General features: G+C 41.7%; 1 protein-coding gene across 2 annotated transcripts; it reads right to left on the bottom strand.

Annotated features, from left to right (window-relative positions):
* Nucleotides 1-6,823: 6,823 nt before the first annotated feature.
* LOC121351864 (ketosamine-3-kinase-like) lies at nucleotides 6,824-15,005 on the bottom strand. 2 transcript variants are annotated; one of them, XM_041464264.1, is made up of 6 exons: nucleotides 12,599-15,005; nucleotides 10,743-10,834; nucleotides 10,220-10,302; nucleotides 9,695-9,817; nucleotides 8,866-9,002; nucleotides 6,824-7,147 (listed from the first exon to the last, which is right to left on the bottom strand). In XM_041464264.1, exons 1-6 carry the CDS (start codon nucleotides 12,772-12,774, stop codon nucleotides 7,111-7,113), a joined length of 648 nt encoding a protein of 215 aa, XP_041320198.1. In that variant the 5' UTR covers nucleotides 12,775-15,005; the 3' UTR covers nucleotides 6,824-7,110. The 2 variants fall into 2 exon arrangements, with proteins under 2 accessions (XP_041320198.1, XP_041320197.1); XM_041464263.1 differs by having other exon boundaries at nucleotides 6,824-9,002.
* Between the last annotated feature and the right edge of the window lie 3,301 nt (nucleotides 15,006-18,306).

Below are 18,306 nucleotides of genomic sequence, written 5' to 3'. Positions count from 1 at the left end.
ATGCTGCAATCCCTCTTTGAAATAAAGTTTATTAGCAAGAAAAAATACACTATGCCAAAAATCTCTCTCTTTTTTTTTTTTAAGTAGTTTCATTGGCTTATTTATTTAGTGAGTACAGTCATCTGACTACAGAATTGGGGTTTTTATCACCCCCAAGATATTCCTTACAGCATTTTAATGTCCTTAATGTACATGTGTATACATTCTTGTATAAAAATTAGGAATATGCTGCTGGGGTCTGTTAGTCTATCTGTTTATTTTATACATGTGTATTTACATGAGGAATATTTTAGTCACCACAGTTCGCATCAGTGAAAAATTAACGTCCCAGTGCATTTTTATACAGTTGAACTTCTATTATTGTTACAGTCAGAGAAGGGGCTGTAAAAATGGCTTTGTTTAGGAGCATTCCAGTTCCTGTGTGTCTTCAAGTCACTGGGAAGTTACAGTAATGGCTCTGTATTTAAGGATTATATTTTACAGTCTTTGCCCTGGGGACTCCAGCACCTATTTTTTCCAGCTTCTAAAATGCTGTATCTTGAAAAAATTTCATAAACCCATGTCTCAGTTTATTAGGAGCACTCTAATCATCAGTAAAAGACACTTCAGACTTTGGGCATCTTGATTGAAAGACAGATTCACTCCATCTGTTAACTGGCCCTAAGGCTGTGAAATCTCGATTATTTTTCTTGCTGTGGAGTAGTCAACAAGGCAGGTGTGAGAGACACTGGCCTTGATTTGAGGCAAAGAAGTTGATAAAGAATTCAAATTAAATCAGACAAAGCTCATCTGGAACATCTGCTGTAGGCAGGGGTGACACATTTCTGCAATTCTTTTATTGTGGGTTTTGTGTTGTGTTTGTTCTGTTCACTTTGGACTCCCTGGAAACGAGAGGAATTGGAGGATTTTTTCTTGCTTAATTATTGGGGTTTTTTTCCATGTTGGTTTCTTTCTTTAGAAACTACCATTACATAACTGTTGGACACAAAACCTTTAAACACAGTCTTTGTTTGAACATGTGGTAGCCTGTGTTTTCAAGGTGCTGCAGTGTTTTGAAACTGATCAAAAAGCAGAAGTGACATTTTTTTTCAATGTACAGATACAGAATATCTACAAAGATCTGTCTGCAGCTCTTTTGCTTCAAAATACCTTGTCAGAAATCACGGCTGGGGATCTTTTACTTGTTATCATCCCACATTTTTTTTTTTGGACTCACCTACTGCAGAGTGTATAGGGTCAGCAATCTGATCAGGTGAATATCTTCTCTGGAGATCACACTGAAGTAATTAATTATCTCTGTACCTCATTGTGCATTTTTTAGCTCTACCTCACTGTCTATTTGTTTGTCATGATGCTTGAAAGAGTCCTCTGATTTCTCTGAGTGCCCTTTCTGTAGAGCACAGATACAAATAGGCTGAAATAGATGCTGAAAGAAGTCAACAATGGCAAAATTAGAAGTGGGTGATGTTAGACCATTTATAAACACAGAAACTGCAGAATCAAAGGGAAAAAGAAAAAAAAAAAAACAAAAAAAAAAAAAAACAAAAAAACAAGTGGGGAGAGCTGCTGTTTTGATAAAGGAAAATCTAAAAGGAAAATTCAACCCCTCACCCCCAGCCATCAGGCCCAGCAGCCCTCAGACCTTATCAGAGCACAGCCTCTCCTCCTCTCTGCACCACCTTCTCCGTGTCTCCTTGGGACAGGATTATCTACCTCAGTGTTTAAATTTCCCTTAAAAAATGTCATCAGAAGCCAGACTACTCAATATGAAATTTCCCTAGATCTTGTTAATCAGTACTTTAATGGAAATCCTTGTAGAGATGAATGTTTCCAAATGATTTGTTTAGTGACAGAAAGATTTCCTGGGTAATCCTAGTGTAAGATGCTAATTAATCTCTCAGCATTTGTGGTACCTCTTCCCAAAGCTTGGCCACTTTGTGCCATTCATGAAGCAGATCAACTATTTCTCCCAAATGAAATAGTTTCACTATATAAAAAAATTAGCATCTCCTTATAATCCAAGTGTCCCTTCCTGTGTTTATTTAGTTAATTAACAACACTTTCACCTCAGCAAGTCAAAATCCCTCCTTTTGGTAGCTCCCCCAACGTGTTCCCTTATGAAATGTCAGCTTCACAAAACCCTTTTTCAAACCAATCTGTCATAAAAGCAGGTTTGGGGTAAACCTCAACTACACCTTCCATGTAAACCTGCTGTGTGAAATAGTTACTCCAAGGTGCTTCTACCTACTTTATTTTCCTTTGCCAAGGGCTCATTCCTTCAGAAAAGGTGATAAATTATCAGTAATGAGAGACTTCAAAGGTAACTTTTCAGTTATATATATATATACACGTATGTATATAAACAAATAAATAAATAAATAGTGTGTGTGTGTATATATATATATATATATATATATAAAGGGATATAAGGGAGAAACAACAGTGAGGAAAAAAAAAAAAAAAGCACAGCACTTCAGCTTTTCCAAATGAAACTCGTATCTCTCTTATTGCTACACATTTTACAGCCCTAAAGAGGGAAGGCTTGTAAATGAGATGTATTTCTATGCAATTGCATAAAATGATGCCACTTCAGGCAATTTTAAATGCACATAGAAAGTAAAATTCCCCCAGAACCCAGTAGAAATCCTCCAGGATATTATCTTTTCTTTCAATTCAAGGTGATGTTGTTGAAGTTATTATTTTCAGTAACGTAAAGGGAAAATGTGTTCAATACTTGTAAAACTGATTATATCATGCCCTGGAAACTAAAGAGAGAATGTTCTGAGGGCCCCACAAAAAATTTTGTCAGAATAAACGAAATGCTGCCCTCTTCTGATTAAATTTGATCTTAGAAGTAGCTGCACTTGCAATGGAAGAAGAGGTTTGAGGAAAAGACTAAAATGAGTTAAAAATAGGGTTTGGCAGGTAGAGGAACCCCCTTTGCAGGGAATGTAGTGGGGAACCTCCATAATTTTTGTGTGGCAAATAATGTCCCCCATCAAAGCAGGAAATATTTGCAGCCTGAATAAAAGCAGCTGGCAATGTACTTGTATATTTTGGGGTAATTTTGTGACATGGTGTGTAATGCAAGCAGGAGATGGATCAAACTAAAGCACAAATGGCATGGTTTTCCCCTAGTTTAGGCATGGAACTTCTTGCTTGTCCAGTTTTGTGCACATGAAGCTTTTTAAATGTCAAAAAAAACAATCCAAGCCCCAGAAAAGCAAGTGCACTGCAGACCTGTTGAACACAAATACCCATTTGAGCTGCAAACTGCTCAAAGTGTGAACATGCTGCAAATATCACATGCCTCTGTTTGATGCCCTCTCCTAAATATTTTTTCACTGGTAACTATCACTGACTAATTTTCGGCATTTCCAATTCTTTTTATTAATTATTTCTCTAACTGCAAAATATGAGTGGGATACTGGTCTTAAGTTAAAGCATTTTACAGACCCACAAGCATAAAAATATTCAAAAATCAGATCATAGAGATTTATGTACATGTTGAGCCACTTCTCTGGACAGTTTGACTATTTTGGTGGTAACTTCCTTATGGATTATTTCACATCAGACTCCAGCTGTAAATTACAACATACTCTGAAAATCCATCGATGCTTGAGTCAAGGTTTCATTCGGCCTTTCTCACCTGGATTCCTTTTTTTTAAGGTATTTTAAATATCCCCAACAATATCGAAATCACATGTACATACCTCATTTTCTGTTCTAAAATATAAAAGCACTTAGCAGAAGAGCTTTCAATAATCCACATATAAAACTTAAATTAGTGTTCTTCACTAATTTACCTTGCACAATGCTTCCACTTACATGCTGTTAGGCTGAGCAAAATGATCTTTCTGCCCACTGCTGAACCTTTGAGTGTTAGAGCTAAAGTAAAGATATGTATAACAAGCTATTTGTAACATGGGGAAAATAATTACAGAACGAAATATGCACAATAATGACACTGCACAATAAGAGCCACTGGGCTGCTTAAAGCTAATACTGCTGCAGGCATTTATCTTGTTGCAGCTTTCTCTCTGTCAGTGGAGAAAACATTAAAACATAAAAAGATTATTAAATTAATCACAAAAACAAATGATTACAGGCTTTGTGGCTATGAGCTGTGGCAGTACTGGAAATGGGTGCAGTCATAACTTGCAGACTACGCCAGGAAAATAAAGCTGATTTTGTAAAATCAGCTATTTCAAATGAAGTAAAGCATCTTTCTGTACTTGTACAAATCTTTACATACTTTCATGTAACTCAGAGGAAATAAGAATAATGGTAAACAATTTAAATAACAAATTGCACATCTGCCTACTCTGAAGCGTTTCTCAGTATTTGCTCACACTTAAGTTGTGATGGTGGAAAGACCAATGAGCCTTTCCACCAAGTACTCTGGTTGAGCAGTAGATTTTGATGGATTCATGTTAGATTACACGTCAAAGACTTGCAAGCTTTTTCTTCTAGCATATTTCCAACAAGGTATGACTCCACCCTGATGAAATAGAGGACTCCCCATCTGTCTTAGCCACACTCGTTTTAAGATGTTGTTTAAAATCACTCATAGTTTTGTAATCTTAACCACAAAAAAACCAAGGTGCTAAAAAAAAAAAAAAATAAAATAGGCACAAACAAAAGAATTACTGTTGGACCTGTAATGTTCTACCATATTATGAGCTTTTACATTTTTGTGGAAGGCATGTGTTTTGCACCCAGAGCTGCTGGTCCTTTGTCATCCCTGTAGGAAACACACGTGAACTACAAAGTAGGATTTCCAATGCTGTTTATTAGAGCTTAGAGTATCAAAAGACAATAGCACAGATAACCCACACCTCTCTAGGTGCTCTGAGTCCAGAGGGTGTAGCACTGACAAACACAGCACTCCATGCAGACCTTGTCCAGAGCAGAGAATCTCCCTTTTTTAAAATTTTCTTACAAGGAACAACCTTTTTCATAATTTCTGTAGTCAAGGTGAACATCATGAATGTTCATGTTGGTCCTGAAAAAGTACTGCCTGTGTGTCTTTAGTGCTACATCACCTCAAAAGGTTCTGACCTGATTTGTTTGTCTGTAGGAGCTGGTGAAACAGAAGATAAAAGATAAAGCAACAACTGACCAAGCAGCAAAGGTCTGAGGCAATGACTGCAAAAAGGGGAGGCAAATATTTACACCAAACAACAAGGAGAAAACATGCACAACGTTAAGCCAAGCTTGGATGCAGCCAGCTTCTGGGAACAGTTTATCAAAGCTCCTGTGGAACACGAGAAATGTATAGAACTGTATAGAAATTTATACAAAGGATTATGCTAATTTACCTTTTAAATAAAGGAGCAATCTCTTCAATGCAAACCAGGTGTTCTTCCGGAAACCAATGAGCCTCATTCTCCTTCCTGTGATTTTGGCTGGGAGATTGTTTTGTGTTTCTGCTCAGAACCATTGACTGTAATTTACATTGTGTCAGTGGTACTGGCGAAGATCAGGACAGTAATTTTTAACAGTATTTCACTGCAAATGAGTCATTTGTGTTTATTGTGCAGAGCTCTTTATAAACTGTGTTTATTGTGCAGAGGATAGCTCTTAAGAAGAAAGAAAAAATTTAAGCCCCATTTTTGCAATGATGCTGAATTTAAAAACATGATCAACCCATATGATGTACTTGCAAAGTGCACTGGCACCCTCAGGAATAAAGTTTTGAGCCTTTAAAACATCTTATTATAACCCAGATCCTGTAATATTTGTTCTTCTAGTGTCTCTGGTAAGGTAAGATTCTTGGTTAGATGGCTCTCCAGCTGCTGAAAGGAAAGAATCATACCCTGGGTTGCAGTGGAGCACGTGGGGAAAGGAATGAAGTGGTTTGGCAACAAAATAATGACAAGAAATAGAGATTCTTATATCTGCATAATGAAAGCAACCCTAATTAATTTTTCTGTTTAGTTGTTAAGGAAAAAGGCAGCAATTTTGAAAAGTCTTGAGGGTGAATTGTGTTAAAAGTAAAAAAAAAAAAAAAAAAAAGTTGTTGTTGTGATTGTGGTGTGGCTTAGGTACCAGAAAACCAGAAAAACTTTTTCCCCCTAAAGCTTTTCATCACGTTCTAATTCTGTAGCACTTCCCTTCTGCTACAAGAGCCCAGCAGCAGTTTTAATCACCAGATCTATTTTGGAACAGCGCTGAAGATGGGAAGCAGGAGAAAAACCAGCGCTGGAGTGCAACATTTTTATCTGCAGGCAGTTTCTGCAGCCCGAGAAGGGCTCAGGGCCAAGGGATCCATGGTACAGGAGAGATTCCTGCTACATTCCATTTGTCTGCCTCTCTACACCACTTCAGATCTTACTGACAGGAAAAAACAGCTTTTAAAAATTGAGCATAATATCCTTACATTAAAACTCTAAATACAATTGTTCCTTCCTGCATAACTTGCATAGACACAACTTTTCTTCAATCACAAAAATACTCGGATTCACTTCTGTTAGGAAAAGGTCATCTCTGAAGGGTTGCTGTTTATCAGTAAGTTTATCTCAGAACTACAACTGACAGAAAATCCACTCTCATATTCATTTTCCCCCGCTAAAATGAAGAGTTAAAGAGCTAAATGTATTTTAGGGAAATTAACATCTTGACTTGCTCTGTAATGAACATATATATTTTCTTCAGTGACATAGTGTTCCAAACAATCCATGACCATGCACATTCCCAGAAACACCTCTGATGATCATGATTTATCTAACAAACTAAGGATCTTTAAGACGTCAGAGCAAGTAATTCCCCAAGAATAAACCAAGATGAAAGGCTTTAATTCAGAAAACAGAGACAACAATAATCAGCTGGGAAACCTTTTATTCAGGTCACAAGGTAAAAGTAAAACCTATTCTACCAAGCAGATTTTTTGCTGCAAAAGTTCAACAGCCAGTGAGAAAAGTAGTAGAATTAAGGAAAGTAGTACCAAATACCAGTCTTCTCCAAATATGTTTCCCATTTGTGTAAGTAACTGACAAACTAGCAACTAGAAAACCCTCAGTAATCTGCCAGTATCCAGTGCAAAGCAGTTTTAGTTGATAAAACCATTCCCCAACAAAGTGCATGTTAGATATCATGCATCTCTCTCACCTACCTGGCAGGCTTGCACAGAAGCATCACTACCAGCCTACATCAAAAGAGTACAAAAATTCAGTATTAAAGCCACAGTCTGTGGAACTGTCATCAAGGACTTCTGACAGGGTGAAGTGCTGCTCTGTGAGTTACAGTCACCTTCCTTTTCATGTCTCTTACCACAACAGCCACAGCATGCACTTAGTGGGGACTGCCAGGTGAGAGTTTAGGAAAGGCAGACCCCCTTGCTTTCCAGGTTATCCAGAGAAGTACTGAGCCCAGAGGTGTCTACACCTTCCCCTTCCTGGCAGGTCTGAGGCCCTGGGAGACCTTTACACAGAAAGTTTTAGAGTGAACAGTGCAGCACTCTAAGTCTGCATTGGAACTCTCATGAGCACAGATGTACAAACAGTGCAGCCTTGACAATGGGCACATTTGTGGTCCCAGTGACATAAACACTGTGGTTTACTGATCCTTGTGCCAGAATAAGTTGATAAACTATTGTGGATAAACACACTGGTATCAGAAAACACAAGCAGTAGTATCCCCTTATAAAATTAGCTGATAGGAATTCATGTGGAAAAGCAGAGGGTTACAGCCTGTGAGCCATCCCAGGAGTCTCCCCTGACCTCCTTCCCCTTTTAAGTTATATTTTTATTGTTTTCTCTACAGGTGTGGAAAACACAAAGTGCCAGCTGAGGTTGTTTCATGATTAGGTGGATTTTGACTCACTTTAGTCATACATATGAAGCATGTGCAGGTTTTATTTCATTAGAGAATACACCTCCACAAGGTGTGTACATGGAAAGTGTCTTACCTGGAAAGTGCTCTAAAAATGTACACTACTGGACAAAAGCATAATCCAAAAAAGGAAGACAAGTAGTTCTGGTGGGAGCAGAATTGCTGTGGATAAAAGCCCACTGACCAGAAAGCACAGAACAGCCTACAAGCACTCCAGGAGGCACCCCCAGTCTGCATCCAATGGAATCAATCAGCAAAACCCTGGAGGCCTTTAAAAGCCTCTGGACCCAATCCTCAGTACTCTGCTTAGCAGGGAGGTTGGACTAGATGGCATTCTGGGATCCCCCCCAACCTCACCCACTCTGATTCTGTGAAAATTAATACAAGTCCAAATCCCTTCTCACAGTTCTGTTACATAATTCTCCTGTGCTTTCCAGCTTTGTTGTTAACATTGCTCTCATGCACACAACTGGACATGAAGAGCTGTAAGAGGGAGGAAGACACAGCAAAATGCAACAAGCAACTTCTTTTAGGCATCTAAAATTGTATCACCCTGCACAGTCTCATGTGCTTTCTAGACACTGAGACCTTTATTCACTGTGCAAATGAGTAAACTCCTTCCTAAATTTTTTCCCTTGTAGAGTTATCCCCAACTATCCTACAAAGGGATGGCTATTTTACACTTGGTATTCAGCAGGAGACACTGGCTCTAGGTCTTTAACAAGATCAAGGGTCACACAGGTTGTTTTTAACATTACTACTCCTGCAGCTGCACCACCAAGTATGGGGCTCTCCAAACAACACAGGAAGTATTTGGCTTTAGCAGCAAGTTACTTTACAAGGTTTCTCATAATGTTTAAAGAAGACCCTCTGTACCCTGAACCAAAATGGTTCCAGTGGTTCATGAAGTGGAACAGCTGGTAAAGCTTCAGGCGTTTCTCAAACCCTGCAGCTCTGGGGATTTTACTGTGGTAAGCAGAATAAAAAGAACTGCTGAAGCCACCAAACATCCCAGCTATTGCAAGCTCGTACTCTGAATGGCCATAGAAAGAAGCCGGATCGAAGATAATCGGACCAGAATCATCCTCAGCTACATTTCCTCCCCAGAGATCCCCGTGCAGGAGAGCAGGAACGATTTCCACATCACAGAACAGACTGGGTATCTTCAGCTGCAGGGGGAGAAAAGCACAACATGTAAATTACACAGTCATTCACTTTAAAATGTAGGGGTTTATCTGCATATTTGAAGCATCCTAAAACCCATCATTTAAAACACACAGGATCTGGTCAGCAGAGATGCTGAGTACATCCAGAGAACTTTTATTGTTCATAAAAGGCAGCAGCAGAATGGTCATCTAAATCTTTTTCAGCAAGAAAATAGAAGTCTCGAAACTCAGATATTAACCAGGGTTAGTAACAACAACCACCAACACTTCATCATTAAAAAGCTCAAGGATGTCTCACCAAATTTCCAAAATGTAGGACCCAAAGAGCCAATAGTGCAGTCACTTGATCAGGTGTAAACAGTGAATGAACAGACAGCACGCAGGACAGAACTGCTTAGGTACATTTCTCATCATCAGCATGTTACAGAGAATGAGAATCTGAACTCCATCCAGTATTTCCCAAACAGTAAGGCAAAGTGCTAGCTGGCACTTTGGAATTCACTCCGGAATGTTAGCATAGGGGCATGTGGCAAATGTCATTATACCTTAGAAGAAGGGCATTTTAATCCCTAAAAACTGGAGTCTCTGACCAACAAAACCTAGTGCAACCAACAAACAGGAACTTTGGTTTAAGAAAATAAAATTTAAGTATACCCAGCTCTCCCAAAAATGAGAACTAAGGAAATTGCTCCTACCTGAAGCTGTGCCCAAAGTTCTCTTGCTTCTTTGTCACCTGATTTCTTTTCAACCATGTCCATCTGGGGCTGGATCCTCTGTCTAGCAAAGAAGGTCACCCAGTCACTCTGCCAGTCGTTCACCTGAAGGAACAGCACTGCAGATGTCAGTTCCACACCACACAAAAGGCACATCTGCTTCTTTTTTCAAATAAGACTTTTGAGGATCAGAGTCTTTGTGCTGGTACCATCCAACACAGTAAATGCTATAATCATTTAATCAAAGTTATTTTAAAACATTAAATTAGGGGAATAATTTTCTCTCAGTGATTAAAGTCCAGGAAATTGAAGAGCTATCAGTGACCAAAGTACTTTTAAGTGCTGTCCAAATCACTGCCTTCCTTAGCAGGCAGAACCATGTTTTTTCATTTTCATGGCTCCACAAAAATTCATTTATTTTCATTATGCTAACTTTGACCTTCTGTATCACTGAAGGGAAAATGAGATAAACTTAAAATTCTATCAGTCTGAGAAAGTACAACCTACCTGTGGAAGATAACCACAGCAGGTAACTGTATGAAAGCCAAACTGATCCACAAACTGGACTTCTGATTGCCCTTGACCTTTACCTTTCAAACCAAAGACAAAAATTCAACAACAGTGACAAAACACTGAGAATCTATGACACAAATGAAAATTTAAAACTATACAAGAGTACAACACTGCTTCTACTGAGAATAAAAAAAAAATGCACTTTAATGGTCTTTTTAAAGTTACAATGTGGTTGTTTTTTAAATTTAAAGTTCCATGTAAAGCAACTATATTCTGCTCTTCAAAATTGTATTTTGAGGTTCTTTATGTCCAAAACTGAGTATGTGTTTTGCTTACACAGACCCAAACAGAGCAAACAAAAGTAAAAAAAATCCCTGCCTGGGTCTGTTTCATCCAAACTTATTCTCATGCTATCTTCAGGGGAAGATGAACTTGTCCTGAAGAAGCAAAAGTCATTTTAACTGCTTTGTAGATTATTATCAATTGGGTTACATTTGCAAATAGCAGTGTACTGTACCAACTACGCTCCCTTCTTTCTTCAGCTTCTCTCCAAGTTTCTGGTTATGAAGGTGAAGATCAGCCAGCTGAGTTCCAAGCAGTGCTGAGTGCCTAAGAAACAAAAAAGTAATCTGAGTATCAGTGACACATGAACAGAACCAGGTCTTGATATTCCAGGAGTTACTTGAACAGATTTATCAAGTAAGTAAAAGCAGTTCCACACCTCTAACAATTTTTTTTCGGTGTATTCCAGATATAAACACCTTGTCTTCCTATAAAGACTGCATATTAACACAAAATATACTTATTTGGCTGTTTCTGACACCACTACTGAAAGTGAATGTAGCCATGATATTTTATGAAAATTCTTTGCTAGGATTTTTCTCCTATTCTAGCTGAGAAGCCTCAGAAAAGAAATGTAAACAATTAACTGTCTGATGGCTGTGGAATGTGGTCTGGACATTGTTTACTATCTGGGATTGGTCCATGTTGGTTGTTTCTAATTAATGACCAATCACAGTCATCTGGCTCAGACTCTCTCTGTTATTCATTCCATTCCTGTTCTTTCTAGCCTTCTGATGAATCCTTTTCTTTCTATTCTTTTAGTATAGTTTTAGTAAATAATTTTAATATAATATATATCACAATATAATGAATCAGCCTTCTGAAACACGGAGTTAAGATTCTTGTCTCTTCACTCGTCCCAGGAGCTCCCGTCAGCTTGACCATAGTGAAAAGCATAAATTTACTAACAATGAGAAACTAACAATTCTAATTTCTGCGTGACATCACTTCTGTGAGGACTCTAAGTAAGGTAAGTGCAAGAAAGCATGCACAACATGTTGTGCCTTTTTTTTTTTTTTTTTAATTTAAACTCTGGTAAACTGTGTTTGGGAAATAGAACCAAAAAGCTGATCCTTTTCTTTCTACTGCTGCTTCCAGCTGCTTTTCTCTAATATGCCGAGATGATGAGAGTCTCAGGGGCCTAATTTATTATCTATTTTTAATAAAACCTCCACAAGGTTCAGAAGAGTCTTGTAGTAACTACAAACAGGTATTACAACCAGTTGCCTCCCATGTTAACAAAATTATGTTCCTTTTATGCCTCTGACCTTCCTCAATTTCCCCTGTTCTCCAGGCACTGTCGTTTAAGGCACACTTATTTCTTCAATTTGTTCAATTCTTTCAATTTGTTCCTGTTAACACAGGAAATCTGCATGCCAAAGGTACCATTTTTGACCCCAAAACAGCAACATCTCTGCCCTTTCTCGTGGGACTCACTGAGGGCTCTTCATGAATTAGAAACTCTGCCAACAAGCAGGAAGAGGAACAAGGCTTTAAACTGCGTGCAGAAGTTTCGAGAGAGAGATGAGAAATTGGCCATGATCACCTCCCTAATGGAATCAGACAAATGAATTCATCATATTAAGTGCTTGTCACAGAGAAGGGTCAAAAGTTTGTAACTATCAAAATGAAGGTAAGAGCTGAAAATACTGAAATCATGATTAATTGATTTGGGGAAGTGCCTCTGCACAGTCATGCCAAGCAGTACAGTACTGGTTCTTATATAGGGGGCAAGTACACAACACAGGTGATCAGGCTGGTCGTTTTCCTTTCTGTGAAAAGAAACCTTACTGTAAAAATCACTAATTACCTAAGCAAACAAACCAAAACCCAGACTCACTTTGGGATGTATGATCAATTTGCTAGGTGAGGCATTATGAGGTATTTTGTACAGCTCTCTGCTGTGTGATTTCCCATGCTGTCTTGACTCGCTTTAGAAAAAAATTAAGTTTCCCGTACGAAAACAAGTGATTTAACTATCACGACAGCCAAAATTTCTGGTTAAAAGAGGCAAAGACATCACTGTTTTACCTGTTCAAGCCCTGCATTTCCAAATGTTCTATCACAAACGCCGTACTGCCCCCGGGCAGGTCTACTACTTTCATGGGTTTAGGCACTTTTATTGTCTGTGTTTTCAGGATGGCTTCCAGGCTTGCCATTTCTCCCTCAAACATTCTTCTGGCCTGCCAGATATTAAGGGAAAGCATTAGTGTCTATGAGCATCAGTCACAGGTAAACAAAGCACTTCCACAAAACCCATTGATTTTGCAAAACTTACATAGAAAGGCTGGAGAAAATGTTTATTCACACACAAGATACAGACAGGACCACACCACCAGACTTGACGGGAGTTTTACAAATACAGTGATGTCACTTCATAAAACAAGTGAGTGAAAATGACAGGTTCTAGAATTTTCTATAATTTAGAAAGTCTGTCTGCAACTGAAGACTGCAAACTGCTTAGAGATAAGGTATGAGCTCCTTCAGCTGTGCCCCATCAGAGCTTTCACTAGAATGGTTTTCCATGGTGTTTTCTTTTACCTCATGGGGGAAGGGCGTGGTGGCAATTAACTGTAGCAGCCAAATGTCCTTTATCACACTTGCACAACCCAAGCCACCACCAGCTGCATTTGCTTGGAAGACATTCTGAATTTGGGACCTATTTCTGCACCTGCTACCCACAGCAAGGAACATCTACTCTCCTGAGTTCCTCCTCTGAGATCAGGGACACTCATCACATGAAGAAATGTTTCTCTGCAAGAGTCAGGCAGGGCTGTAGAAAGAGCACATGGGAAATTTAACATATCTGGCAAAAGCAGGGAAGTAGAATGAATGAAATAGAATGTTCCTTTGGTAATGTTCTATGCAACACAGTCACAGGACAATTTGCAGTAGACATAAATAAAGATGCAATCACAGAATGGTTTGTGCTGGAAGGGACCTTCAGACATCCATAAACAACACCTTGTGCCACCCTCCACTACCTCAGGCTGCTCCAACCCCCATCCAACCTGGCCTTGAACACTCCCAGGGATCACGGGGCACCCTGTCCCAGGGCCTCACCACTCTCAGAGTCAGGAATTTCTTCCTAATATCTGACCTAAACCTACTCTCTGTCAGTTTGAAGCCATTCCCCCTTTCCCTGTCACTCCAGGTCCCTGTAAAAAGTCTCTCCCCACTTTTCCTGTGGGCTCCCTTCTGGCACTGGAAGGTGCAATTACGTCTCTACAGAGCCCTCTCTTCTGCAGGCTGAGCAATCCCAGCTCTCCCAGCCTTTCCTCATGGAGCTCCATCCCTCTGACCATCTCTGGCTGTCCTTTTGCCTCAAGAGTGTCCACAGGAAATCGATCCACAGGCAATACTGTGTCTCTGTCTAAAGCATCACACTGGGCTCTGAACTGCTGATGCACAACAGCAGCTGCTGCTCACAGCGTTTACAGCACTTCAACAGAGTTTGCTTTAATCAGCACTCAGGATCCACACACAGGCAAAAGCAAACAAAATGAAACTGCTGAATAGAAAATCCATCCAGATCTTTCCTGCCTCCCCCCCCAAGCCTGATCTTGCAGCTAGTTGTATTGCATAGCTAAATACAGAATTAGCAAAGGCCTGAGGAAGGGCTACAGCAATTCAAACTCTCTTCTGTGAAGCAGGATAACCTTCCTGTATTATCCCATGTTACCAGCCCCATTCAGCTCCCCAACTTGATCAGAAATTGTTGAGAAATTTGGAACAGATATAGTTGCATGCATACTTCCAAACACATTTGTTTGCTATGAAGGGCAAACACAAGTTTTGACTCCCGTTCTGCCACTGAAGCTATTGATGTGATAAACACAAGTACAGAGTATCTTTAAAGTAAATTCCACCTGATCTCTGTTTCTGCAAAGGATGCTGAGGAAAAAAGTTGAATTGTACTTATCTCTACCAAATGCAGGTATCCACCTTTGACAGTACATTCCAGATATTGAAAGGACAAAGCAGAAAAGCTTGAACAATTATGGGAAAACATCACTTACTCTTTCTCGTGCGCAGGGCATTAGAAGTTTTAGTTAAAACCACAGAAGGCACACACCCCCTCAGCAGACAATTTTGTACCTGCTGGGTTGCCTCAGCCCCTGTCACAACGCTTGCAGACACTGTTACACCACTGCTACCCTTGGAGGCCACAACACCATGTCATGGTACTGCATGTCCTGGACAAACAACACTGATACCACAACACTATCCCAACCTCAGAATCAGTCAGGCTGGAAAAGACCTCCCAGACCATCAAGTCCAACCTTTGACCCATCTGCACTTTGTCACCCACACCACAGCACTAAGTGCCATGGCGTGGCAGGTGTCCAAGGCATTCCTTGCACACCTGCAGGGATGGGGACTCCACCACCTACCTGGGCAGCCCCTTCCAATTCTTAACAATATTGTCCAGGAAGAAATTCCTGCTGAGAGTAGGTTTAGGTCAGCTATTAGGAAGAAATTCCTGACTGTCAGAGTGGTGAGACCCTGGCACAGGTTTCCCAGAGAAAGTGTGGCTGCCCCTGGATCCCTGGGAGTATCCAAAGGCTGATGTCCACCCTGAGCCTGCCCTGGCCCAGCCTGAGGCCGTTCCCTCTCCTCCTGTCCCTGTTCCTGGGAGCACAGCCCGACCCCCCGGCTGTCCCCTCCTGGCAGGAGCTGTGCAGAGCCACAAGGGCCCCCCTGAGCCTCCTTTTCTCCAGGCTCAGCCCTTCCCCAGCTCCCTCAGCTGCTCCAGCCCCTTTCCCAGCTCCATTCCCTTCCCTGGACACACTCCAGCCCCTCAATGTCCTTTTTCCCAAAAACTGACCCCAGGACTGGAGATGCCCCAGCAGTGCTTTACTCTTTGCCAGTGAAGATGTGGTACATGACAGCTCAGCACTCCCCATGCAATGATCAGGAAGAGATATAAAACAAACAAAAAACTTCAAAAAAAAAAAACCACTAGGGAAAGAAATTGCTGAAAGAAATCCCTAAAATTGTGGCTGGGAATTGTTTTCCTGACCGCAGGTGATACCAGAAGCAGGCAACTTCTTGCAGATGCAAACAGGACTCCTCCCTTTCACTCCTCAGCAGCAGCAAATTGGCTGTGGGATGAAGCTGGGGGCAATCCATCCTTTTTGCCTGTTCCTGGCACTGGCGGCTGAGGGGGCTGAGGCGGCTGAGGCGGCTGAGGCGGCTGAGGCGGCTGAGGCGGCTGAGGCGGCTGAGGCGGCTGAGGCGGCTGAGGCGGCTGAGGCGGCTGAGGCGGCTGAGGCGGCTGAGGCGGCTGAGGCGGCTGAGGCGGCTGAGGCGGCTGAGGCGGCTGAGGCGGCTGAGGCGGCTGAGGCGGCTGAGGCGGCTGAGGGACCCGGGCGCTACTGTCAAAAGATTCTCTCGTTCCTCCTATGTCAATTCTCCTGTGTGTTCAGTTTTATTCTTCTCTTAATCACCGAACAATTCCAAAATTGTTCCACCAATTACAAAATCACGAAATATATTGAGTTGCAAGGGACCCACAAGGAACATCAAGTCCAGCTAGTGGCTCTGCACATGACATCCCCACTATTCCACGTGCCTGAGAGCATTGTCCAATATTTTTCTTAAAATCTGGACAGCTGCATAATAAAGGTACCGGATCTCCAGGATCTACTGATAAATTTATTATACAAAGCCTTGAAGAAAGGAAAAGAACAGAAGAAAAATCAGCTTCAAATATGATAATAGGCAACAACAAAAGTAGTTACAATTTACAAAGTTACAAACTTTAATACAAAAGTTTGATGCTAGCTTACATCACCTTAAATAAATAAGCTACAGTTCAGTAATGACATAGGTAATCTTACCGGCATTAACCTAAAGTTTTAAATAAATAAGGCACACTTGATACACGTGTCCTGGCTGAAGCAGACAATGGGTGCCAGGACTCTGCGCGCTGTTGTCAAATTTCTGTGTTAGTCTCGTACTGTAAAACAAATTGTTGTGCAGATACTGGCATCCATTCTTTACTTCACAGTAACCGGGGCTACACTAGGAATGAAAGATAAAAAGAAAATTAAGGCATGTAAACATTTCTGCGGAGTCTGGAATCCCACGTTCATCCGTTCAAAGCAGCACCAAAGACAGCTCAAATGGGTGGAGTCTGAGGGCTCAACAAATCCTTTGGTCCGTTTTGCAAAAATCAGTGTCAGTTCACCTCGAGTCTCAGCATCAGTGGAGAATCCTAAAGGTTTCCCTTTGTCTCCTGGCATAGCACCATGGAATTACAAACACAATAGCAACCTAGCCAAAAACTAAACAAACGCCTGCCGACATGCCTCAACGATCGTAAGGACCTAAAGAATTCTCATACTGAAGTTGTGGAACGTGCCGAAATCACAAAAGTTTTCAGGGTATCAGGGCGTGTCCAGGTGATCACTATGACCTCACCGGTGACTGCATGTCTGTCCCCCTGGGAGCATTGTGACCTCACGGCCGCTGCCGCTCCCTCGCTGCCCCGCTCCGCTATAAAAGCGGGCGCGCCGCCGCCGCCCCCGCGGCAGCATGGCCCGCTACCGCCGGCGCTCCCGCAGGGGGAAAGGGTCAAAACCTGCCTTGCCCATTATAAGACATTTCTGGCATGGTGTGCCAGAAACTAAACAAGCAGCAATGGATCCCTCAATCTGCTTCAGGGGCTGTTGGCTACAATGTACCCCATCTGAAATGTTTCTACATCCATGTGCTCAGCCCAAGGCATAAACTAGAGGAGCCCCAGGCTTTCTTCCAGTCCCAGAGATTTGACATTTTCGGCAGGAGTGAAAGCCAGAGCTGCTGGGATGAGTCCTGTGAATGCAGAGCCCTGCTGGACGCTGCCAGGCTGCTCAGGAGGGATGGGCAGGGCAGGAGAGGCAGAGGGGAGGGTCGGTATGGAACACAGGGTTACAGGGGCTGGAGCTCCCAGCCGGCAGTGCCACAGCTCCGGGCCCACGGACAAGAACCAAGGAACAAAGAGATGATGTGGATGTCACTGTGGGAGTCCCCTCCCCAAAGGACAGAGAGCTCAGCTTGCCAGGTGAGTCCAGTGAGGGGCCCCGAGGCCGACTGAGGGCTTGAGCCCCCTCTCGGACAAGCTGGACAATCCCAAGAGGTGCCCCGAGCCTTTGCTGACCCTGGGGTTCTGTGGATCTGCACCCCAGCTGCATCTCACATGCACTGGCAAGGCAGAGAGATGCTTCTGAGCAAAACCAACATAAACACAAACAATGAATGTGAGAGCTGAACTGGCAAATATCCCTGCACTTGCATTATGCCATCATTTAGGTGTGTTTCTTTGTCTTAAATTCTGTTCTGATAATTCTTAAGATCAAGATCTTATCAACTGAAAAAGGGAGAAAAAAAGTGGAAAACTATCTCTTTAAGCCCAAAACCCCCTAAACATTAAGGAAATATATTCTGCATGCTACTTGTCTGAAGTGCCACAGGATCACTGTAGCTTCAAATGTGTTTCTCTGAAAGGTCCACTAGGGATCAGATTTACCACAATGAGAATTCCGATTTCCAGAACCAATTTTTCCCCCATTTAATTAGGGACACTTTTCATTGTTCTCTCACCCCATCTCAGATCTGTTGTGCACGTGCCAGCTGCCGAGGGATGTTGGCAGGAGCTGGGCAAGGTTTTCTCTTCATCCATTATTATTGTTCTTCCCAGCAACCGGTGCCTGCAGCCTCTGCAGAAACGCTGCCAGCTTCCCACTGCAAACACC

The sequence above is a fragment of the Pyrgilauda ruficollis genome, unplaced genomic scaffold, assembly GCF_017590135.1.
Source record: "Pyrgilauda ruficollis isolate IOZ18807 unplaced genomic scaffold, ASM1759013v1 scaffold177, whole genome shotgun sequence".
In the NCBI taxonomy this organism is placed as follows: Eukaryota; Metazoa; Chordata; class Aves; order Passeriformes; family Passeridae; genus Pyrgilauda; species Pyrgilauda ruficollis.
The sequence above is the reverse complement of the archived record's forward strand: the minus strand, read 5'-3'. Positions and strand labels throughout refer to the sequence as shown.